At 35.3% G+C, this 24,118-nt stretch overlaps 2 protein-coding genes across 4 annotated transcripts; one reads left to right on the top strand and one right to left on the bottom strand.

The window, feature by feature from the left end:
• The first annotated feature begins 5,388 nt into the window (after nt 1-5,388).
• On the top strand, nt 5,389-11,547 carry LOC107619735 (putative lysophospholipase BODYGUARD 3). 2 transcript variants are annotated; one of them, XM_016322028.3, is made up of 4 exons: nt 5,389-6,359; nt 6,870-7,198; nt 7,970-8,172; nt 11,006-11,547. In XM_016322028.3, the coding sequence occupies exons 1-4, from the start codon at nt 5,750-5,752 to the stop codon at nt 11,328-11,330; spliced, it is 1,467 nt and encodes a 488-aa protein (XP_016177514.1). In that variant the 5' UTR covers nt 5,389-5,749; the 3' UTR covers nt 11,331-11,547. The 2 variants fall into 2 exon arrangements, with proteins under 2 accessions (XP_016177514.1, XP_088354303.1); XM_088498177.1 differs by having other exon boundaries at nt 5,396-6,359; nt 11,195-11,547.
• Nucleotides 11,548-12,067: 520 nt separating this feature from the next.
• Nucleotides 12,068-20,720, bottom strand: LOC107617983 (RING/FYVE/PHD zinc finger superfamily protein). 2 transcript variants are annotated; one of them, XM_016319881.3, is made up of 8 exons: nt 19,360-20,720; nt 18,493-18,869; nt 16,300-17,373; nt 16,028-16,186; nt 15,542-15,887; nt 15,083-15,153; nt 14,833-14,955; nt 12,068-12,794 (listed from the first exon to the last, which is right to left on the bottom strand). In XM_016319881.3, exons 1-8 carry the CDS (start codon nt 20,339-20,341, stop codon nt 12,459-12,461), a joined length of 3,468 nt encoding a protein of 1,155 aa, XP_016175367.1. In that variant the 5' UTR covers nt 20,342-20,720; the 3' UTR covers nt 12,068-12,458. The 2 variants fall into 2 exon arrangements, with proteins under 2 accessions (XP_016175367.1, XP_016175368.1); XM_016319882.3 differs by having other exon boundaries at nt 18,493-18,824; nt 19,360-20,649.
• Nucleotides 20,721-24,118: the final 3,398 nt, after the last annotated feature.

Here is a 24,118-nt window from a genome sequence, read left to right as displayed (position 1 = left end):
ACAATTCCTCCATACCACCATATGACCCCAATGCCAAAATATACAACCCTAGTTGGAAGAATCACCCAAATTTTGGGTGGAAAAACCAACAAAACCACAACCAAGATCATAAACCATACCACTCTAACCAATACAATAATCACAATACTAACCATCAATTGAGCAACAATAGACCCTACCACAACTCATAAAATGCACCCACTCCACCCAAAACCATACAACAATCATTCTCAAAATGCATCATTCTCAGCCCCACACCCATGTGATAGCAGCAACAACTTTGCAAGACTGGAGGCTGCTATGTCACAATTGGCAAAGAGTATTGCCACTGTTGCAGAGAGACAATTGCAATCTGACAAAAAGATAGACTTAATCCAAGAGGAAACCAAATCCAACATAAGGAACCAAGGGGCAGCAATTTTAAAACTGGAAGCACAGCTAGGGAGCTTGTCGAAATAGATACCCATGCCCACACATACATTTTCAAGTGATACCATGACCAACCCAAGAGGGAAATGTAAAGCCATCACACTAACAAGTAGAAAAGTGGTGGAAGAGGCTTCCTCAAACCACAAATTGCAAGGAGAATAAGCTGCAATTGATCCAGGAACTAAGAGGGAAGAAGAGACACCTGAACCAACCCCACCAAAGCAAGACTTAAAACCTTATGTACCAAAAGCACCCTATCCACAAAGACTGAGGAAAGATGTGAAGGATAGCCAGTTTTCTAGATTCTTGGAGATCTTTAAAAAGCTTCAAATTAACATATCCTTTGCCGAGGCATTAGAGAAAATGCCACTCTATGCCAAATTTTTAAAGGAGCTCATGACAAGAAAAAGAAACTGGGGAGAAAAGGAAACCATGGTGCTCACAGAGGAATGTAGTGCCATCATACAAAAGAAGCTTCTCCAAAAGATGAAAGATCCTGGGAGCTTTCAAATTCCCTGCATCATAAGGGATATCAACATTGAGAAGGCATTATGTGATCTGGGAGTTAGCATCAACCTGATGTCCTTAGCCATGATAAAAAGAATGAGAATTGAAGAGGCCAAACCAACAAGAATGGCTCTTTAATTAGCTGACAGAACATTCAAATTTTCTCATAAGGTGGTGGAAGACTTGTTGGTGAAAGTGAGAAAATTCATCTTCCCAGCTAATTTTATTGTGCTTGATATGGAAGAAGAGGCCAACACATCGATCATCTTAGGAAGACCACTCCTAGCTACTGCTGGAGCTATAATTGATGTACAAAAGAGAGAGTTAGTCTCGAGACTGCATGAAGAGAAGATGGTGTTTAATGTCTTCAAAGCAATGAGCTACCCAAATGAATCCATTGGTGAATGCATGATGGTGGACACAATGGAGAAGATAGTTCAAGGAGTCCTAGAAGAGGAACAATGTGAAGAAGCAATGGAGCAAGATCAACAAACATCATGTGGTGAATTACCACAAGAAATCATAGAATATTCAATCATGCTAGACAAGGCAAGCAAGAAGGAAGTAGAAGCACCAAAGTTAGAATAGATGACCCTTCCTCCAAGCTTGAAGTATGCCTACTTAGGTAACTACAACACATACCCAGTTATCATCAACTCAAGCTTGAGTATGGTGAAAGAAGAAGAGCTTATCAATGTGTTGAGACAACACAAGGATGCCATAGGATGGACACTTTCAGATTTAAAGATGATTAGCCCTTCAATGTGCATGCATAAAATCCTTCTTGAGGAGGGTGCCAAGCCTTCAAGACAGCCACAAAGAAGGTTAAATCCAACAATGAATGAAGTGGTCCAAAAAGAAGTGCTGAAGTTGTAGCAAGTAGGGGCGATCTACCTAATCTCAGACAACCCTTGGGTAAGCCCAGTGCAAGTAGTTCCTAAGAAGGGAGGAATCACTGTGGTGCCAAATGAAAGAAATGAATTGATACCAATGATGAGGAAAAATCGATTCCACACAAACTAACCGGCAAGAGTACCGGGTCGCATCAAGTAGTAAAACTCACCAGAGTGAGGTCGATCCCACGAGGATTGATGGATCAAGCAACTTTAGTGAGGTGATTAGTCTAGTCAAGCTAACAGTGGGAATTGAGTTAAATTGAATCAGCAGAATGTGAATTGCAAGGAATTTAAAGTGCTGAAAGTAAATGGCAGAAACTTAAATGACAAGAAAAGTAAATTGCATCAAATGTAAAAGGCTTTGGGTGAGGGAAATTAAAGAGAGCAGTAAATCAAGCAATTGAAATGAACTCAAGGACAATTAACAGCAAGAAAGACTCATCAGGGATTGTAAATATCATAATCCACAATGAATCAAATGGGTTTCAACTTCCTTCTCAATCATATGAATAGATCTATGGCAGATTGAAATTGATTGGATCCCAATTCCTTGGCAATCCAATCTCTCTAATCACAATCAATGTTGCTAATTCCTTTATCTAATTGTCATGAGAAGAGGTTAAACATGTTCTCTCATCCATAAGCCACACAAATTCTCAAGATCTCAATTCCTCCCGAATAGTGTTGATCAAGAGATTTGTGAGAGATAGAGCTTTAGTTCTAATTTCCATGATTCCCCTTCCGAGGCTCACATGGAAATTCAATGGATCCAAACCCCCTTCCAGAATGAACGGATCAAATTAAAAAAGAAGTTATCTCTTAGCCATCCAAGTGAATTGAGAGGAAGAAGAATTTCAGTTAATTCATATGAATCACAATAGAGCTCTTCCCCCTAATGAGTTGGGGTTTAATTGATCATCACTCTAAGAATCAAGTGCAGAAAATTTAAATTGCTTGAAAGTAAATCAATCTCAGTACCAATGCAGATGTAAAATTGCAGAAAAAAAATTGCAGAAGAATAGAGATACAGAAAATTAAAAATGCACTAGAGAAATTAAATTCAATACAAATTAAAATGTAAAATTGCAGAAAATAAAAAGTGTATCAACTATGCTAACTATTGAATTATTAGTTAACCTTCACTCTTTGTAGGCTCATGTTATTACTGTTTATTGAACTTTGGAAAAATCTTTTTGCATTAATAATTATCTTCAGTCAATAATTAATTACAAACTAACAAGCAATCCTCAAAGGGTTAATTATGGAATGAGAAAGAGGAGAAAAAACTCTTATGACCATATTGATTATCAACATTCAACAATACACAAGGGCGGGAAAAAAAAAAAAACTAAACACTATGTATTTAGTTTTTTTTTTTTTTTTTTTTTGACTCAAACACTATTTATTTAGTTTAAACGTTTGAATATCTTTTTTGCTAATTTTTTCCCTTTTTTAAATTAACTGTTTAGAACAAATAGTTCATCTGTGGCTTTTTGTTTTCCCTCCAACTGCTGTTGCATTTGAATCATATATAAATCATTGTACGAAAGTTACAGAGATATTATTTACTTGCTCTGAAACAAAATTATTTTGACTACTGCTACATATCTAACCAAGCTTTCTTTTGGAAGCTTTTAACTAATAAAACGTAATTCATACGAGATACAATTATTCTTTAATGCGTTAACTTATATGTTCTGATTAATTATTCAACTTAATTAGCTTATTTTTCTCCCTTATATTACATTGGTCGATATATGGATTCTGTTACCATTTGATTAATCTTTGTAGTTTAAGATTAAAAAATAAAAGAAAATTGTCTTTTAGTTCTCACATGCTATGGAACGTGTTTGAGTTGAGTAACTTAAAATCCCCCAACCAAGTTTGACACATTCTTGAAAACATTGACAAAAAAGGTTAGATAAACAGTGGTAAATTGGCAATGCTTCACCTAATGGCATGGGGCTCATGTGGCTGAAACAGATTGCATTAAATATTCCATTTGGTTTGGTCCGAATTAAACTAATATATTTTTATTAAGAAAAATTGAGAGAATGATGATATATCATGGTAAACAAAAACATTAAAGGAGTTGCAATGGCTTTAATATTTTTTTTTTATTATTTTGTAACGCTGTATGGGGATGATGAGTTGTACTGTCCAAGTAAGCCGATGAGCAAAGTGGGAAAGAAAAGTTGATACATAATTTCGTATGGGCAAGAAAGTGGAACATCTCATATGAATTATAGGCTGAGTGTTAACACATTAATTCTTCTTGTAACAATGAAGAATTATAATGTGAAGGTAAGGTCTCAATTCCTCGGCGGATTCCAAATTTGAACCCTAAAAATAAAATAAAAAAAATTCTTTTTTTAATTAAATTTTTGTAATGAAATTTAAAAACCAATAATTTAGAAAGACAAAAAAAAAAAATCAATACAAAAAATCAGTGACTAATTAATCAACAACCTTACAAGAAGATATCTTTGATATTTATAAAAAGAGGCATGCTACACATACAAGTCTTTTTGGCTTACAAGTCTTACAAGTTAACACATGTCCAATAAAACACATGTATTACACTCCCACATTCAAGAATAAATAAACGTACGTTATTCAACCACTTTCTGTTTTCAAAGACCGCTACTTACTATGCATTATGAACGACTCTTCTTCTTCTTCCTCCATGAAAACGATTTTTTTGTCAAATTTGAAAATAATGGAACTTCAGAAATACATTCAAACGATTACAGAAATACACCCAAAGGATTTAAGAAATACACCCAAAATTCGTTGAAGTACACCTTATGCATAATTCAGAACTCTTTCTCTTTCTCCTCCTCATCTTCTGCTGTTTCTTCTTCTTCAAAAACGATTTCAGAGCTTGATATCAAAAAACAATGGAAATCGAGAATAACGAAGAAAGAAAACAGAGAGAAAAGCACGTAAAAGAAGAAGAAAAAGAGGAAGAGCAAGAAGAACGTGCAGCAAGAAGAAGAAGAAGGAGAAAGAGAAGACAAGATCAAACAAAAGAAAAGAACGGTTTGAAGCGCGTTAATATGAATGACTTGTAAAGACTTGTATAAAAAAACGCTTGTACGTAGAGTATTATTCTTATAGAAAAATGATTATGTTGTTATAAAATATTTTAGTTATTTTGTTATAAGATATTTTATTATTTTAGTAGTTAATTATTTCATTAGAAAAATATATAAAATAATATGAACAAGTATACATGTATAAATTAAGCCGTGATTGATTTGATTATTGAATTTTAGTGTTAAGGAAATATTTTTAGAAAGGAAAAAAAAAACTAAAAAAGTGTTTATGGCTTTTCACATAACATTATTATAAACATGAATTTTATCCCCAAAAAAAACATGAATTATTTTTGGTGAACATACATATTTGAGAGACAAAAAATAAAATTAATTATACAGAAAAAAAAAAAAAGAAAAATCTGTTTCCTTCTTTGATTAGGGTGGGTTCAACAACCAACTACTTTTTTTTTCCTTCTTGGCCAACAAATGCTGTTAAATGAAACAATCAATTCATTCATTTGTGTGCTCTCCCACTCTCTCACTCTTTCTCTTTCCCTTTCTGTTTCTTTAATTTGCCTGCTGTTTGCTGGTTTTGTTTTGAAGTTTTAATTTAAGAGAGGCAATCCCACACGCTTTCAACAAACCAGACATAACCAAAGAAGGGGTTTTGCCCTTCAATTCCTGTGTAAAGGAACCTGCTTAGTGCTTACTGTGTTCCCTTACATTCCCTTCCCAAATATGTTAACATCCTTCTCAACATTGCGATCTCCTTGCTTTCTGGGCTCACCATAACATCTTAAGCCCAACACATTATTCTTCTTATTCCGGAATCCTATCTTGTACTAGCTATTTATTTGGTGATTCCTCATCATCCGCATGCATATGCAAATGGACGCAATGGCAAAAACAAGATCTCTCGCGAAGCTAACCGGCAAGTTAGTTAACGAGGCGGTTAGCTTCGTGACGTTTTGCGTGCTCGACCTCATTGATTTCATTCTTTGTTTCGTCTTCAAAGCAATGGACTTGTTGATGGAAGCTGAGTGTAAGCCCTGCTACTGCTCGCCGACGAAGGAAGCCATAACGAGCAGCGGCAAGATCTTGGTGTCGGAGCACGGCGGCGAGTCGACCAAGATAGTTTCTCTGAGCTCCACAAACAAATTACAGCTGGAAGACATCTCGGATACACTCTATTCAAGGCCTTCTTTGGTGTCGGAGATTTCTAGATTAACGCTCAATGAATTGAAGAGGCTTAAGTTGGAGGAGCCACTATTGCAGAACAAGAAAAATGGGAGTAGTGCTACAACTACAACTACTACTACTTCCACTACAATAGTGGAGATGCTTCAAGGCAAGATTGATAATCCGGTTACAAGGTGGTCGGATTGTGATTGCAAATTTTGCACAAGTTGGATCTCATCTTCTTCTCCAACTAGTAATAATAATAGTAAAGCCACCCTCTTTGTTATGGCTCAAGGCCCTAGTAGAGGTAATTAATTCCCATATATTTCTAAATAATAAATTAATATATACTCCCTGAATTCTTTTTTAAAATTTTATTATTCTTGTTTAAATCTCAGTATGTTGTTCTAATGATTTATAAAAAGGCGTCTGTGATAACAAAAATTAGAAAGACAAAAAAAAAGAAAAAAAAATGTAGTGTAAACCTTGCACGAGAAGTCTGTAGCAATTTTTTTAAAAAAAATAAATATAAGAGAAAAATATTGGGAGTGTAAACCTTGCAAAATTCTTGAAGTTGACAACCAACTTCAACCTTAACTCTAGAATTCGGAAAAGCTTCTCCTAGGGTATGTCATTAAAGTTGTCAAAAGTTGGTCAAATTAATTTTTGACTATCAAAATCAGTTAGGTTAGTCCCTCTTTTTGAAACTGATCTGATCAACTGTAACAACTAGAACCTTGAAAATATTATTTGTATGACATGAGTATGATGAATAATGAATATGACGTGGAATAATAAATTATTGTGTCATATTCAGGTACAACACGAGAAGATGTGTTGTTCATACATGGGTTTATATCATCGTCGTCGTTTTGGACAGAGACGCTGTTTCCGAACTTCTCGACGGCAGCGAGATCAAGCTACCGGCTATTGGCGGTGGATCTGTTAGGGTTTGGACAGAGCCCAAAGCCTAGCGACTCGCTATACACGCTAAGCGAGCATTTGGAAATGATAGAGAGATCCGTGTTGGAGTCGCACAAGGTCAAATCATTTCACATCGTAGCACACTCTTTAGGCTGCATATTGGCCCTTGCCCTCACCGTTAAACACCCTCACTCTGTCAAGTCCTTGACTTTGCTTGCCCCAGTAATTTTCCCTTTCATCTTTCTCAACTTTTGCATATTTTTCTCGATTATCTTATTTCTACGCTAAAATTTACATTTTTATAAAATTAATGTTAAAAATAAATTAAATAATATATATTTATACATAAATCATAATAAATAATTTAGTGGTTAATTTTTTTTATGTGCATATAATATTTTTGTATTTTTTCATGTGAAAATTTTATAAACATAATATTGCGTGACAATGCAAACACTTAATTCGTCAATAATGTTCGTTTGATATTATCATTTTTTTTCACACTGATAGTTATTTTGATTTAAGGAAAAAGAAAAGGAGGATCATCATTATTATAGTAGCATGAATACACATTAATCTAAGTTGTGGTTTTAAAAAAAAAGTTAAAAGCTACTCTTTGATTGCTTTAGCCTAGTTAGAACTTAGAAGATAGTATCTATGGATAGAGTTCCTATATGAGAAAGTGAGAAACCAAATATAGAAATAGAAATCTTCGTATAAACTTTTGACTAATTAATTTTTGTTTTCTTTTTTTGTTTGTTAGGATGCTTTTAGTGTTTTATATAAACACTAACAACAATTTATTTTTGTTTTATATACTCTTTGTATAAATATTTTTAAAAAACATATCAAAACATATGTATATTTTAGAATTACACGAGAATTTTTCAACCTATTGTTAAAAAAGTCATGTTAATTTATTTTTATATAAAGTCCAGAGAAGGGAATTAGTCTTCTATAATTTATTTTTCTAATTAATTCAACTTGAAACAGCCATACTATCCAGTGCCAAAGGGAATAGCACAGGCAACACAGTACGTAATGAGGAAGGTAGCACCAAGGCGCGTGTGGCCACCGATGAAGTTTGGCGCGTCGTTGGTGTGCTGGTACGAGCACATAACTCGCGTAATTTGCTTGCTTATTTGCAAAAACCACCGTCTCTGGGAATTTCTAACCAAACTCGTCACTCGAAACAGGTGAACTCACTTACTCACTCACTCCCTCATATTCTCATTTCTTTTCTTTTCTTATTCCTTTAAGTATTTATATGTTAGTTTGGTTCAGCTTCTCAACTTAACCACGCAACTTAAGTAAATAGTAAACTACTTTCTCTCTCTCTCTATTTCATCCGTTTCTGTCATCTATACAGTCTTCTAAGTTACATGCATGATCCATGATTTAGTTGGCCCATTTTTTGACTATCATTTCTTGTTACTAATTTCTTTTCTCGTTGCTCTATACGTAATTATTTGCGACTTTTTTTATTTCTTGGATTAACTATATGTTAAGATTATTATTATTATTGATAAAAAAAAGTTTACATTTTATTTTTAATAATTAATGAATAATAAATACATTAATTGAAAATTTAAGCTTTGTATAATTTATATATAAAATTTTTCAATTTATAACATTAACATCTAATCTTATCTTTTTTTTTAATTCCCTATAGTTTATTTTGTTAAAAAGAAAATCCATGTCAGATATAATAGGAGTAATACTTTGATGAAAATTAAATCAAAAGAAAAAGATATTCTCTCATAGATATTTATAAAAATTTAATTTTCATGTTATAAAAGGATTTATATAAAAAACTAATTACGTATTATTACATTAATAAAAAAATTAATTTTTACATTCGTTACTTAAAAAATCGTATATATCCACAAATATAATTAGATAATAGTGCAAAGTTCACTTATGTGCTAATCTCATTTTAAGTCTCCTAATTGATGTTATTTCTAAAAATCAAATCCATCCAAATTCTTTCAGAGACGTACTTCTATTACAATACCAACAACACCCTTTATTGTTAGCTACCTATTAATTGGTTGTACAATTTATTTTTCAACATAAAAGGAAATTAATACGATATGCACACACCTAAGGGGATGACGGTGGTATAGAAGACTATGAAGAATTTAATTAATACACCTACGAGTTTAAAAAATTGAAGGACAAAACGATGGTGACATAATAAGGCACCACAAGAGCACAAAATCGTGGTTGTGCTTGTGCGTTGAGCAACAAGTATTAATTTGACGGCCACGCATCTCAAATTAATTATGTGGGTTTAGAATTTTCCAAATTTTTTAACATTTTTTTTCTGTATATAAATGTTGAACAAGTCTTTGGTAAGCTACCACAAACTATGAATACATGTAAATATGGTTATTATGATATTGATATGTGAGTAAATGACATGGCTAGAATCATGATACTCATAGGCGGGTCATCTAATGTTTGGAAAGAGAGTTTTGTTAGTTGATTGAATATATTTGATATGCTCTCTATAAAAATAACAGTCACATATTTTACTTTAATTTTTTAAATATTTTAAGAATTTAATTTTAATATATTAATAGTATAAAATATTTTATATACTCATCTAGTCAAACGTATTTAGAATTTTAGATAATTTTTTAAATAAAAAATTTAAAAATTAATTATTTTAATTAATGTGATAATATATAATTAAATGTTTGTAAAACCTTATAGTATACTAAAAGTAGTTTAAAAAAGCCAAAAAAAAAACAAAAACAAAAACAAAAAAACAAAATAGGATAACAAAAATCAACAAGTGGCTCAGGGTATAGTAATAATATTAAAGTTATATAAAAAAGACTGAAATTTTTTAAATAAATATCAAAAATACTTTAACAGCAGTATTTTTTAAGCTAGAAATAAAAGTACCTATCTGTAGTAAATACATCGTTATACATGTTAAGTGTTTAAACAATTAATTTAAGGGTAGATAGCCTACCTGAAAATTATGCTATAATATAGATAAATAGTCTCCTTCCACCATAGTAGTGTATTTTATCATATATTAACATTGTAAAGCTAGTCTATAAATATGAACATGTAACGTAAAAAGAAAATTCTTCCTTAATCTCATATATATATATATATATATATATATATATATATATATAAAATATATCTTTTGTAATTTTGAGTGTTTATTTAAATTAGCATCTCAAAATATTGTTCCCATCTATAACTAAGAGATAATTCTTAGAAGGAATACAATTACAAAATATTAGGAGATTTGAAAACGCGTTATTTATTAAGACTTACCAACACTCATTTATAATTTTAATTTGCGCATATGGCTACTACTAAAATTTTTATGGTAGAGCATTAATTGAATTTTAAGATTCTTGGACCCGTTTCTTATGGGAGCACAAGTCAAATGTGACTGAAGACTGAGCGTATAATTAAAGTGTAGATGGAGTCAGAGATGGGGTTGTGTTTGCATTTAATTGGAAACCCTTTTTCATTAATTCTGTGTTTGCTGGCTCCCATGAATGGTGAATGATACTCACTTCAACTGTGTTGGAGACACAGACTTCCCATCTAACCTGATTTTCAATTAGGTTTATTTATCTTGTGCCCAAAAAGTATAGGTTAAGATTATAAATTAAAAAGGTTTTTATTAAAAATAAAAAAAAAATAAGTTTTTAATGCATTTATTAAATAAAAAATTTTAGATCTTTTACTAATGGTAAATTTATCATGTGCCTTAAAGACACGTATTAGTTAAACCCTTTTCAATATTAATAATGCTTCCACTTTAATTTGCTATCTTAACTAAAATTTGTCTAACAACTTTAATTTAGAGTAATAAACTTTAAGCTTCATGTATTCTTTCTCGGCTTTGATTTTAATCTCTGGCTAGAAATAAGTGTTTTTTAAATGTATTTAAGATAATATTCTTGCTAAGTAGTGCTATGAAGTATTGATTAAGGTAATTAGTAGGAATGATTGTAATAACATTTCCCTAATGCTATTACTCTGTATGAATAGGGTTAGGACTTTCTTGCTTGAAGGGTTCTTTTGTCACACACATAACGCAGCGTGGCACACACTACACAACATCATATGTGGGACCGCGGGGAAGATTGGATCATATTTGGATATAATAAGAGAAAATGTGAATTGTAAAGTTACCATATTTCATGGAAGAGATGACGAGGTTATACCAATTGAATGTAGCTATGAAGTCCAAAAAAGGATCCCTCGTGCCAAGGTCAGAATCATTGACAACAAAGATCACATTACCATAGTTGTTGGAAGACAGAAAGCTTTTGCTAGGGAGCTTGAGGACATTTGGGGCACAACAAAAAATTAACAAAAAAAAAAAAAAAACTAGAAAAATTCTCAAATTAAGCTGCATGGAGTGTGCTAATGCACTAATCACCAGCAGCGTACCTTTGATTGAGTTTCGGTTGTAATTTTTATTTTTTCCTTGTCAAGTAAAGTATTGTATCTGGTCTCGTAAATTATATAATCATATCATTTCAATTATATATTGGTACTATAGTAAGCGCAACCAATAAACTATTCAAAAAGAGGCGTATTAAGAAAATAACTGTTCAAGACAATATTATGTTGTTAAATTGACATACAGGCCTGGACCGATTACTGTTTTGCCTGGAATATGATTAAAAGCAGGATACAGTTTTTAATGTGATTTGGTCGCTCTAACTAACGTCCAGTACTAGGCATATCCAAATACATAACCTAATCATAGTGTGGTAACTAAAGTGATATTAATTTGGATCAATTAATTCACATCTATAGCATTTAATTGTGTTAGACGGTACCTAGCTAGTGGCTACCTGCTACCACCATGCACCGCTACATGTGAGGCATTAGTAATGCACAACTAACATTGTTCAGGCAATTACTTGTGATCGCAACATTTTACAAGATGGCAATTGCACTACACTTGTGCTAGTTATCTTGCTCATATCCTCAAGAGATTTGATACTTGCATTGTTTTCAGGGAAACGTTACCATAGACACCAAAACCATGATTATCAGTAGTATGGGACTATGTGTAGATGACATGCTGCCACAACTGTTAATTTGTCAAGATTCTAGGTCATTAATTTTCTAATTAGCAACAAGCTAAAAGCCATATTACACAAACAAATGATTAACAGCTGCGGTCAGTTGTTTCTCTATACATTTTCCTTCGCCAAGCTCCTACAGTTGCTAAAAAGTACTTGTCCCTTGGTAGAACTGAGATTACGAACACTAGATTATTGCACTAAGGGTTGCTTCTAAACAACTATTCCTAACGAAATCCAATTCTACATTCTTTCTTGCTTCCTACCTGACTTACAAATTCTGCATAACCTACTCAGTTCTACCTCATGCATGCAACACAATTCTACAGGAAATATTTACACTTCTGATACAAGGTGATATTACAACTGGATCAACTCATTGGGAGATATTTGGCCAATTGATATTAGGCACTACCTGCCTCATCTGAAGTACTTCCTGTTGGACCTATTCCACCAACTTCATCCTCACTAAACATGCTATCTTCACTAGAATTGGAGAATCCAGCAGTATCTTCATCACTTAACGAGTCAGCTTTTTGTCTCCTCCTGACATCCTTCACTGCTCTTCCCTGAAGAGCAAGGCGCCTGCGTTTTCTAGCTTTGCGCTTGCCTTTAGGGAAGTCTTCTTTTTGCAACTTGAAGTTCTTCCCATCGGCTTCTTTTGTGGTTCTTCCCTTGCCATATCCATTATCATCGGATTCTTCAGCATCCAGTTTACGCCTTTTTCTATTGGAATTTGTCTGAAACAGCAATTCACATTCAGATTCCAAAATATACAACTGCAATGTCATGGAAAGTAAATGGGGATAACAGCAAGGTCACTTTGAAAAGGAATTGCCATATGAAATCAGAATTACCCCTCAATTACAAAATATTTTGCATGATCGCAATTGAACTAATTAACATTTGTTAACACTCAATCCAAAAGTCCCTTCTAGAAGCACAAAACATCTACTCTACACATAAATTATTAATTCCTTTTAGCACTGGATGTTTCCGAGCAGCGAGGCTTACACCCATTCGCATTAGTTCAGCCAAAGTTCCTTACCCTTATGCACGGATTATTGAATAAGCCATCTTCCTATCAAGGTTAAGGAGTCAACTGAGCATCTCAGCGGCGGGATTGAATACCCGGATCGAGTCAGAGTTCACGCCGCCCGCCCTGAACAAATAGGAGGCGTGGGCCACAGGTCGCACATAAGCCGCCGGGTCGCACGACAGAAGAACACCCAACATACAGATGCACACTCCAAAATGTGCAATATACCCATTAGTCTGGGACTTTTCGAGAACATCTTAGTTATCACTTTTCATGACCTAACTACAGAATTTATGGGCTTCCTAACAATGTAACCTAGATTACATGGTAATGGTGGGTGAATGCTAAGTTTCCGCAAAGCTTAGCTTATTAGTTGAAGGCCCGTGATTGATTCTTATATCTAATAGTACTATCAAATTCAATAGCAATATGTTAATAGAGCTTGTACATAATGAGCTTAAATCCTTTTCCAGAAAATCATTCGACATATCCAAAAAGGTGGATTGCAGAATCACACAGCACACTACACATGGCAGACATAAAGTTTTAGGTTGTATATCCTATTAGTTCCTTTAGGCCATTTTCTATAGCCAATAAATAATTCACAATCACCTAAAGATGGAATAAAATGGGAGAGAAACAGAAAGGTCCAGGATACGAATGATGGCAATGAAAAAGCAAGCACAAAGGAAGTTCCATTTATTCACTTAAAAAAATGCAACACGAGTCTATGATCTATGGTAAATTTGTTAGGATGAGTAGGTGAGTGGTAAAAAGTAATTTTATGCCCGTTGAATTAGCAAGGTTTTGAAAATGCAACAGTTAGTACCGCAATAATCGCAATACGATACATGTGATTAGTTACGACTTACGAGTAGGAGAATGAGTGATTTGAATCAAGAGAGTAAATCGAATTCATGCGTGTATAGGGAGTGGGTCGCATGAATCGCAATCAATATCATTAATGGACTATTCTGAAATGAGACCTGGTTGCAAATACATTTCGGGTCTTTCCGGTTCAAAACAAATTTTTTCCTTCTCCCCCCCAAATTGGCAATAGAAGTTGCCGCTGACCTTTCCATGATTGGATACCCATATAAGAGGGACAAAGAGGAGGGGGAAAAGCTATTACCTTTCTCTCCCAAGCGGCAAGAGCAGCAACTGTTTGTTCACTTACCTTTCTCACCTCATCAAGATCAGCAACTTTTGCAATCACCATTCTTTATTAGAGATAGGAGATAAGTTGCTTTATTAGCATTTTTATGTTATTTATTGGCTAGTGACTCGCAGTGGTATTTTTTCCATTAATTTATTGTTTTCTTTGCTGTTATTACTTTACTGTTAGATCATGGGTTATGTTTGATGGAATTTTGTTCTGACTATGCTATTTGCTCATTTCTTAATATCACATAATTTATACAACTTTTTATTATGTATTATTTTGTCCTTTTTTAATCAAAATTACTTAACTAGAACTTATATGCAGTTTAATCATTTGTCTTGGTCATTTTTATTTATGGACATTATTAGGTGACATGAATTATGATTTATATCTGATTTGAATATAGTTATTTGAAGTTTAATTTTATTATTATTTTTGTTTATGAATCTTACGATACACAATACGATATACATACGATATACGATATAGAAAAACTTTTTGATACATGATACATATCCCAATTTCATAACCTTGTTATAAGGTTGAAAAGTGGACTATGAAAACAAAATCAGCATACCTTTGGACCACGATCAACCAACCTTGCCCATTCATGTCGGTTCCTCAAACAATCAAGGACAGCTTGAGAGTGACTTGAGTATGCATAACGCTCTCCATTATGCTTCCTTAAGTTATGCCAGTGCTGTAGCAGAATATTTGCAAAACCATGCATGTTGGTCAAAAACTTATCCCAGCTTGCAACAGTTAAAATGAAACCAGAAACCAGAAACCAGAAACCACAAAAACACAACACTGATCAAGAACCATACCGGTAAAACAGCATTACAGAGTTCCTCATATGTCATGCGCCTGCCTTTGCTCATAATATCATTGATTAAGCCTGAATTTGGATTTATATAGAAGGTATAAGAAACAGTCCACAAATTGCCCAACAGAAGCACCAGTTCATTTTGTAACAAAAACATTCAAGTTAACCCAGATGATCTATTTCTGGACAAATTACAAGGGCTGATCATGCTAAGCCAATAAAGCAGATCTGGCAAACCTGTGTTATTTTGTGTGTTAAAAGTCCAGATTCATCAAGGTACTTGAAAGTTAAAACAGAAAATGAAACACGGATTAATTGCATGTGTTTGTACTTTGTAACCCAGCAATTAAAATCTTTTGACATCACTGTTTAGCCAGCAGTACTAGATCCTAGATCTAGATAACAGATGGCGATAACACAATAAATATAAATAATATCAAACACAAGTACACAACGTTACCAGGTAAGGTCCGATGAACTGGCCTTCCAGCAGATGCTGTATCATCATCAGATATATTCCTAGGAGAGTTACGAATAGATGGAAAATTTTGATCATTGGGAGGGGAGGACGGGCTACTCTTTGCAATGGCAGCAGTGGTAGAAGCATTATTTGTGCAAGAGTTCCCAGCTGTCAAAGATCCACAACCTTCTTCCTTCTCGGAAGCATCTTCTGCAAGTGCTATATCTTGCTTCCTATGATCAGAGGATGGAACCTTCTCCTTTTCTATCCTTTTTGTTTCCTCTTCAAGTTCACGAGAACTGGAAAGCCCTTCTCGAGATGAATCTTTGTACTTCCGTCTAGAAACCTTTGAAACATGAAATGGATGCATCAAAAAGCCCCCATTAAAAAGCCAGATGGACCCTTTGTTATAAGAAATTATTCTCCCAACAGAATTGGTGTATGATGCCAAATTTACCAAATTTAACCTATGGAAGAAAAACTTACCAAACAATGATCCTTTGCTCCAACTGATGATGTTCGCTTTATTAACATGCTTGTAGAACTAGCAGAAGTCAAGTGTGGCAAGCTACCTGCATGGCGTGCTCGGGGCACACGAGGTACACGGGGTGAACTATTCAGTTCTTGATGCAACAGCAAGGCAAGCTGCCAACAAGGAAAAATCAAAAGAGAATAAGTTAAAAGAGGAGAGTACAGAAAAGAGAATATTGCAAAGGTCTCTGGAACAAAATTAGCAAAACTAGGGGACCAGTTCAGACCTCTTCATCACTCAGCATTGAATTATTTGATGTTGAAGGAGGATTAACTGATGGTCCATGATTTTGATTCAACTTATTAGAGGAAGTATTCATATTGGTATGGTTAATCTTTTCAGCTTTTGGTGGCACTGAAGATGAACCTTTGCTTTGCACTTGTAACGCCTTCTGATGTTGCAATGACACATTAGTCTCACTTGAGCCCAAAATACTTACAGTCTGATGTGCCAAAGATGCTTTAGACAATGAAGTATGAACAGAATCTCTCGCATCTGAATTTACTTGCTTTGAAACAGAATTTTGTGTACTTCGGCTAGAATGCAATCCCTTTGAACTGGCATTCAAAGAGGATTTTGGCCGTTCTCTTACTGACTTCCTAGAGATTTCATCCCTCACAGCATCACTTGGGCTGCTTTCCTTCTTTAAGTGAATATTACTATCCGACATCACTGCTTGCTTTGTAAAAGGATTAGGGCTTTCAATATCTTCAGATTTTAAGTCGTGAGCTAAAGATTTGGCATTAATGGTTGACGATGTTGGAGATGCAGATGACTTTCCAAGACATGCTGACATTTTATGTGGATCCTTCATAGATTCTGAGCCATCTTTTGTTTCTGAAATACTCTTCTGTGTTTCTATGGAACCTTCAGATCCCACCGGTTGTTTTCTGTTACAAATACCAGACAATTCCTCAGATTTACTGGTATGATCATCAGTGACAACTACCGACAATCTATCAACATCTGCCAACTTCTTTACACATGATGGTAAACTGGTAATCACAGCATCATTCACTTTAACAATATCATATATGTTGTCTGATGGTTTTTCGTTATCTTTTGCATCATTGACAGGGGAAGAATGAACATTAGAGAGCTTCCTACAATTATCCTTATCGCCATCTTCTCTCTTATCACATTTTGCAGAGGTAGGCCACAGGTTACAGTCAATTTCTTGAGAAACTTGTTTATCTATATTTTCTGGTGCAGAACCACAAGGACCTCCTCCATGGGGAGCAATAGAGCTTCTTACTGCTAAATAATTGTCTGCACTATCAACCGCCAAGCAATCTCCATCCTTTTTATTCAAGAGCAAGAAATGCCATCATAACATGGTGTGAGACGAAAAAAAAAAAAGCCCAAAAAAGCTATGCATGTAAAAACTTAGTATAAATATTTTGAATACCTAGAATGTAGATGTTACAAAATTGCAAGAACCAAGAAGGCTCAAGTTGAAATTTAAAGTATCGCATTTGCAATCACATGCTCAGGTATTTAAGCAGCTGCATTTATGGAATTCTATTATTTCATTTGGCCTTTGGTAGAAAGGTAGCCAGGTAAGCCATTGCATGATCTTTACGGTCAACTGGAAAGTCTGGGGAAGAAGTGAAGGGGATAACTAAAGGCTTTCAAATTTTGGGTTAATATCCAGGAAAAATAAATAGTCTTGAATTCCATTCTCAATTCATCTATTGGGCTTTTCAACTCAAACTTTTAGCATAGAAACACCAAAAAAGTTAATGGATTGACATATTTTGAAGAATGAAGACTAGAAAGAAATTCTTCAATCTAATTGTCAATCTGGCTATAAGGCACACCATTAGTTTCCATACTAAAACCTAGGCCACAAATCTTCATGCCATGCAGGTCCTTTCTCAGTCCATTTAAAATTTCAACTACCTTCTTTAACATTCTGGCTAAACTTACGGTTAATGATGAAGAGAAAAATAAGGAAATGCACAGAGCAAGAAGCATACTCTTAATCTAATACTCTCCCACAATTCGTAGTCCTCTAATTAATTAACATCAAATGCTCAGGACCTACGCCATGTGTAATCTTAGCTATCAAAAGTCATTTCCTTTAAGTTCATTATTATTACATAATGAGAAATAAGCAGTTACACAATTGCAATAAAACAAGAAGCTACTTCTCTTGCTTGTTTTTTGCTCTCTTATAAGGAGAATCTTTTGTCCTCTTGAGCATTCTCTGTCAGTCCGTCTTAATGTTCAGCTTTTTATCAAATAATAATTACAATAATAATACAAGAAGCTACAGCAGCATAGTCAAAACTGATGCTAACCATTTAAACATGGAATGAACTCAGACTGAGCATTATGGATAACGGATTTACACCAATGATTAAAGCAGAACAGAGGATTTCACTTTATGAACTATGGAAATGTGATTAAAACATACCTTTCCTTTACTCGAAGCATTTGCAACACCATTATGCTTTAAAACAGATGTAACAGCATCATCAGGCTTCGAGGGCATCTCAACCAAACTAGGACCTTTATTGCCAGCCTTCTCTTCTGGTAACACATCTCCAATAGAAAAATTATGCCTTGCTGTGTCAGCATATAATGGTTCTGAAGAATCCTCAGTAGTTGCCATGTTGTTAGTTGGTTCCTCCATGATGGTACCCGCAGCAAAACAATCATTAGAAATATGCTCCTGAACCACTATGTCTTTCAAGTTCTTATTCTTCATACTTCGAGTGTCATCCTTGGAAACCTTTAGACCTCTGTCTTCATAAAATTCCAATGGTTTTGCATCACTGGTGGGTGTAAACGCTAGTAATGAAAGCGGGAAAAGAAAAAAAGACAAAAAGAAGACAGTCAACAAGCGCATGTCTAGTATGGCAAGACGTGCAGTACCGCCATAGTTGATGGCATTCACCCATGGGAAATGGAAATAACAAGAGATGCATCTTTCCTAATCCCCATCATTAGTAAGTAATAACAGTAGCAACAAGAGGGAATATCACTAAAACAAATATCTTGAGAAAGATATGGACTCAAAGGGGGAACCAACCCCTATGAAAAGATATAGTTTCTTACACATCGACAACATAATCCACATATTCACTTAATCAACCACTTCTTTATATACTTTAATCTAATTAACCTACTGCTAGTGTGATACTGTCCAATCCATCTCTTGGTAAGATTCTCATTCCAGCAATTCTCCAATATCATCAAACAATAAATATTATACACACACATATAGTATATATAGTATATGTAGCAAAAAATGAAAGAAAAATAGGACAAATCAATTAACCTGATTTAGAGGAATGCGAACTGCTCCTCCTCTTGGGATCAATCTCTTTCTCAGAAGAACTCCTAACCCGCTTCTTCCCACTCCGATCTCTCGAATTGGAACTGCCAACCTCCTCCTTCTTGCGCTGCTGCTTACTGCTATGAACAACAAACGGCCTCAGCAAGCTCCTCTCCTTCTTCACCCCACTATGCACCTTCTCCCCATCCTTCAATCCCCCCTTCCGCTCCTCATCAACACCTTTCATATCCGCCAAAGCGCCCCCAACTGGCGGCCTAGCCACCACCGTGGTAGCAGTGGCGGCAGCTGCAGCAGCAGCAGTCTCCTTAGAGAAGGAAAACAAAACCCCAGCACCCTTTCCCCCATCATCATCCTCATCGTTCCAATTAGGGAACTCCCTATACCTAAAATTGAACTTCTTGGGAACATAACCAGTGCACTTCCAAAGCTGTGGCCCAAAAATCGAAGACAACCCGGACCCACCAAAGAGCGCAGGGTCCCCACCGGGTACACCCTGAACATGAACCCTCTCCTCCATGGGAATATCAGTCCAAAGCTTAAATGGCCTGCGAGATAAAGAACCGTTATCATTGTTATTGTTATTATTATTGTTGATGTTGCCGTTCTCCATGGAGATTGTCTTCGTTGGGAGCTCAATCAGAAACTGAGCTACCTCGGTCTCTTCCGTTCCGTTAACGACGGTGTCGATTTGGTGGTTAATGTGGTGGTTTGGGGTGGCGTTAGCGGTGGTGGCTGCAGTTTTGGACTTGCACTTGTCGCAGGAGAAAGTGTCGTCTCCCTTGACGTAGCGAGAGCAGCGGGTGTGGACCCAGACGCCGCACTCGTCGCACTTGACCATCTCCTCGCCGTCGTCGAAGGTTACGCCGCAGATGCAGTCCACCGTCCACGACCCGTCCACCCACTCGTCCGGCGGCGGAGGGGGGTCCGAGCTCTGCGGGCGGTTCGATCGCCCACCGCCCTTCATGCCTCCTCCTTCTTGCTACTGCTACGGTGCCGTTTCGATCCAAAAGTGCGAAAAGGTGAAAAACCTAAATCTCGAAACGGTGACGTATTGGGGGAATTGGAGGGATTGGAGTGGAAGTATAAGATTTTAAGAAATTTGAGATTTGAGGTTTGGGAGGAGGAGAATATGTGAGTGGAAGTGTGATTTTTATTTTTTATTTTTTGGTATTATTCTATCAGCTCAGGTCATATGCTGTTTCTTTTGCGAAGAGAGGGAACGAAGGAAGGAAGAAGTGAAGACGATGGTGAAGGTGTGAAAGCGTGAAAGCCGTTTTCCGGGTAGTGGAACGTGTTGTTATCGATTTGGAATGGTTTTTGGATTTGACCCGATTAATGAGGTTGTGTAATGTGGGTTCGAACAGGTTTGGATCTTAAAAACTGATAACGGACCAGGACAACTTTAGCCCAAAGTCAGCGATTTCATTCCTTTTTTTTTTTTTTTTTTTTTGAAAAAATATAGGAAAATTATTTTTTTGAATAACGAAAAAAATAGATTAAAAAAAAATCAAATTTTAAATTACTTAGGTTTAATAATTTTGAATTTTTTTTTTAATTTTTGCTACAACCGCTCTCTCATAATCCTGTGCCACAGTCGTCGCTACTGTATCGCGATTCTAGTGCCCTCGCAGCTGCTGTCTCGTTACTTATTTCTTATTAACTTAGTCGGATGTTTATTTTACTATGTATATGGATAGTTCTTTTCATTCGAAAGTGGATGTTTATTTGAGTATATCGTTGATATTTTACTTTATTTGTCTAATTTTGCAAGCACATGCTTAGCAAGATATTCATTTTACTATGCCACTCAAAGAAAACCCCCAATTCCTTCTCCCTCCAATATATGATTTGAAAAAAGAAACAGGTACGAACGCGATAAAAACGCACGAGACTCACAGTGGGAAAGGTGGTGGTGTAGTGATGGACCGGATCGGGGCTTGGCCATTGAAGACGTGCGGCAGGGACGTGGCGTTGGGGAGGATGCTAGGCAGAGGTGCGTCGGGGCAGCGGCTGAACAGAAAAGGAGAAGGTGGCATCATTGCGGTGATGGCGAGCGAATGCGACGCTGAGAAGCTTCGTGCTGACGACAGTGAGCAGTGTCATAGGGGAGGCGGCGATAAGCATTGTCACAAGGGCTACGGCGGTGGAATGATTGTAGTGAAACTAGGGTTTAGAATAGGTAAAGGTGAAAATAAGTAAATGTGTTATTGGGCGAATTGTTTTTGAATATTACATGAACTTTATTTCCATTGCTACTGATGTGACTCAATTACCCTTTTTCACATGCTCTTTGAATATAACCACAATCTTAAAGGAAAAGCTTAATTCTGTGATGGTAAGATTTATTTGTAATCATTACTGATGGGAAGCAGAAGCTGATGAATTAAAAAATTATTAAATTTGATACGTTGCAAGTATAGTTCTTAATTCATCGAAAATCTGCCTATCAATTTAGAAATGTGTCACAAATAGTTTAAATCAAAATTACTGGGAGTTTTAAGTCCCAGGTCGTCTCCCAACGAGTTGCAGAGAAGGGTGCTATCTTATTAATCAGAGGTTCGAAGAAGTTGAGGTAAGTAAATTGGAATGTAAACTGAGGAAAATTAAATGATATGAATAAAAAAAACCTTGACTGGGAATTGATTAGTTAGAATCTCTATCATTGATGGAATGATTTTTTAGATGGATTTATAATTAACGGTTACTCTGTTTAGTTATCCTTTACTAGGTAAGGGAAAGTCAAACAAGTTGGATTACTAGATCCGTTCACGAGTTACAACCCACTTAGTTCAAGGGATTGACGTTGGTGACAGGATAGCAATTCAACAATTAACCCAATTACAAATTTTCTTTCGATCCTTCCAACTCAAGAGTTCCTTTTCAATCAATTCCCCATCAAGTAATGAGACTACTCACGCATTGTAAATAATAAATCCATAACACATAAAAGGGAATTAAAAGAAGACATGATTATTGGAATTGAAATTGAATTAAAAAGAAATAATCCTTGCGTTAATTAATCATAAAAGTATCTGAATGACAGAATTGAACATAACAAAGAACATGGAAGAATAAAACTAAGTTAAGAGAACAAACTAGAATGATGAAGTCTTGATGAGGAAATAACTCTTCTCAATGTTCCAATGCTAAGGCCAATTGAAAATTAAAATTCTAAAAACTAGAGAGAAAAAAACCTAAGAGAGTGAAAAACTAGATCTAGAACTATTGAATGAATGTGTGTGTTGTTTCTGCATATTCTCTTACTCTAGTCTGCTGTTCCGGGCCGAAAACTGGGCCGAAATAAGGTCTAAAAATCGCCCCCAGCGAATTCTGCAGATTATGCAGATCGCACATGTCACGCGATCGCGTCGTCCATGCGGACGCGTCGCTTGCGCTTTTTCCAATCCGCGCGGCCGCGCAAGCCATGCGGCCGCGTCACTGCGATTTGCGCTCCTTCGCGCGGTCGCGTGAGCCATGCCACCGCGTCACTTCTCGCTGGTTATCTCCTCAAATTCTTGTGTTCCTTCCATTTTTTGCTAGCTTTCTCTCCAATCTCCATCTCATTCATGCCCTATAAAGCCTGAAACACTTGACACACAGATCACGGCATCGAATGGAATAAAGGAGAATTAAAATTACATAATTAAAGTCTCTAGGAAGCAATTTTCAAACATGTACTGAATTTAGGAAGGAAATCTAAATGCATGCTAAATTGATGAATAAGTGGGTAAGGATCATGACAAAACCACACAATTAAACACAATATAAACTATAAAATAGTGGTTTATCAACCTCCCCACACTTAAACATTAGCATGTCCTCATGCTAAATTGAAGGAGACAAGGAAATAAGTATGAACATGTAGAAACTCATGAAATGCAATGCAATCCTACATATATAAATAAATGCAACTATATGATTATTGTCCACTTGATCAAAAGTAAATAAGCTCTTCAAAACAATTACAAATCAAATTCCACTAATTCTATCATTATACAATAAAACCGATAAAAGTGCAAGAAGATAGCTTATGAAAGCAGGAAACATGAAAATTCAAGCATTGAACCCTCACTGATAATGTATGTACGCTCTAATCTCTAGTGTATAGGGTAATCACTCTATTCTTCTCTAGTCATGTTTTCTAATTTTTGTTTTTCTCCTAACCAATCAACAACAGTTAATATACCAATGCAAACATCATGAGGTCTTTTCAGGGTTGTAATGGGGCCAAGGTGCAGGTAAGGGTATACATATGGCTAAGTGAGCTTTATAAATTGAATCTTTAATTAACCTAAGCTCTCACCTAATATACATATATTCTATATACTTTTAAATTCATGCCTAGCTACCCATAATTCCCTTTTTCAACACATACTCATATTTCAACTTTGTATTTTAATTCTATCATATGTGCATTGATCTTTGAATTCTGAATTTAACATTGGGGTAATTTTGTCCCCTTATTTATTTGTTTATCGTTTTTTTTATTGAATTGAAATAAATAAAGCTTATCAACGCACATAGATTTTTATTCTTATAGTTTCACATGAATAGGTATCCAAATTCCCTTTAAATTTTCATGACACATTCCCTTAACAACTTTTGTTCCCACAATTTCCCATACTTAACTAGCACACACAATTCTATCTTAAGCTAACCAAAGATTCAATTTGGGATATGCAATTATTTTTCAGCTTGAGGTTAGTAATGTGGTAAAATATAGAACAAATGGGGTTTTAAA

Source organism: Arachis ipaensis, chromosome B9 (assembly GCF_059453495.1).
Source record: "Arachis ipaensis isolate K30076 ecotype BB chromosome B9, ASM5945349v1, whole genome shotgun sequence".
In the NCBI taxonomy this organism is placed as follows: Eukaryota; Viridiplantae; Streptophyta; class Magnoliopsida; order Fabales; family Fabaceae; genus Arachis; species Arachis ipaensis.
The sequence above is the reverse complement of the archived record's forward strand: the minus strand, read 5'-3'. Positions and strand labels throughout refer to the sequence as shown.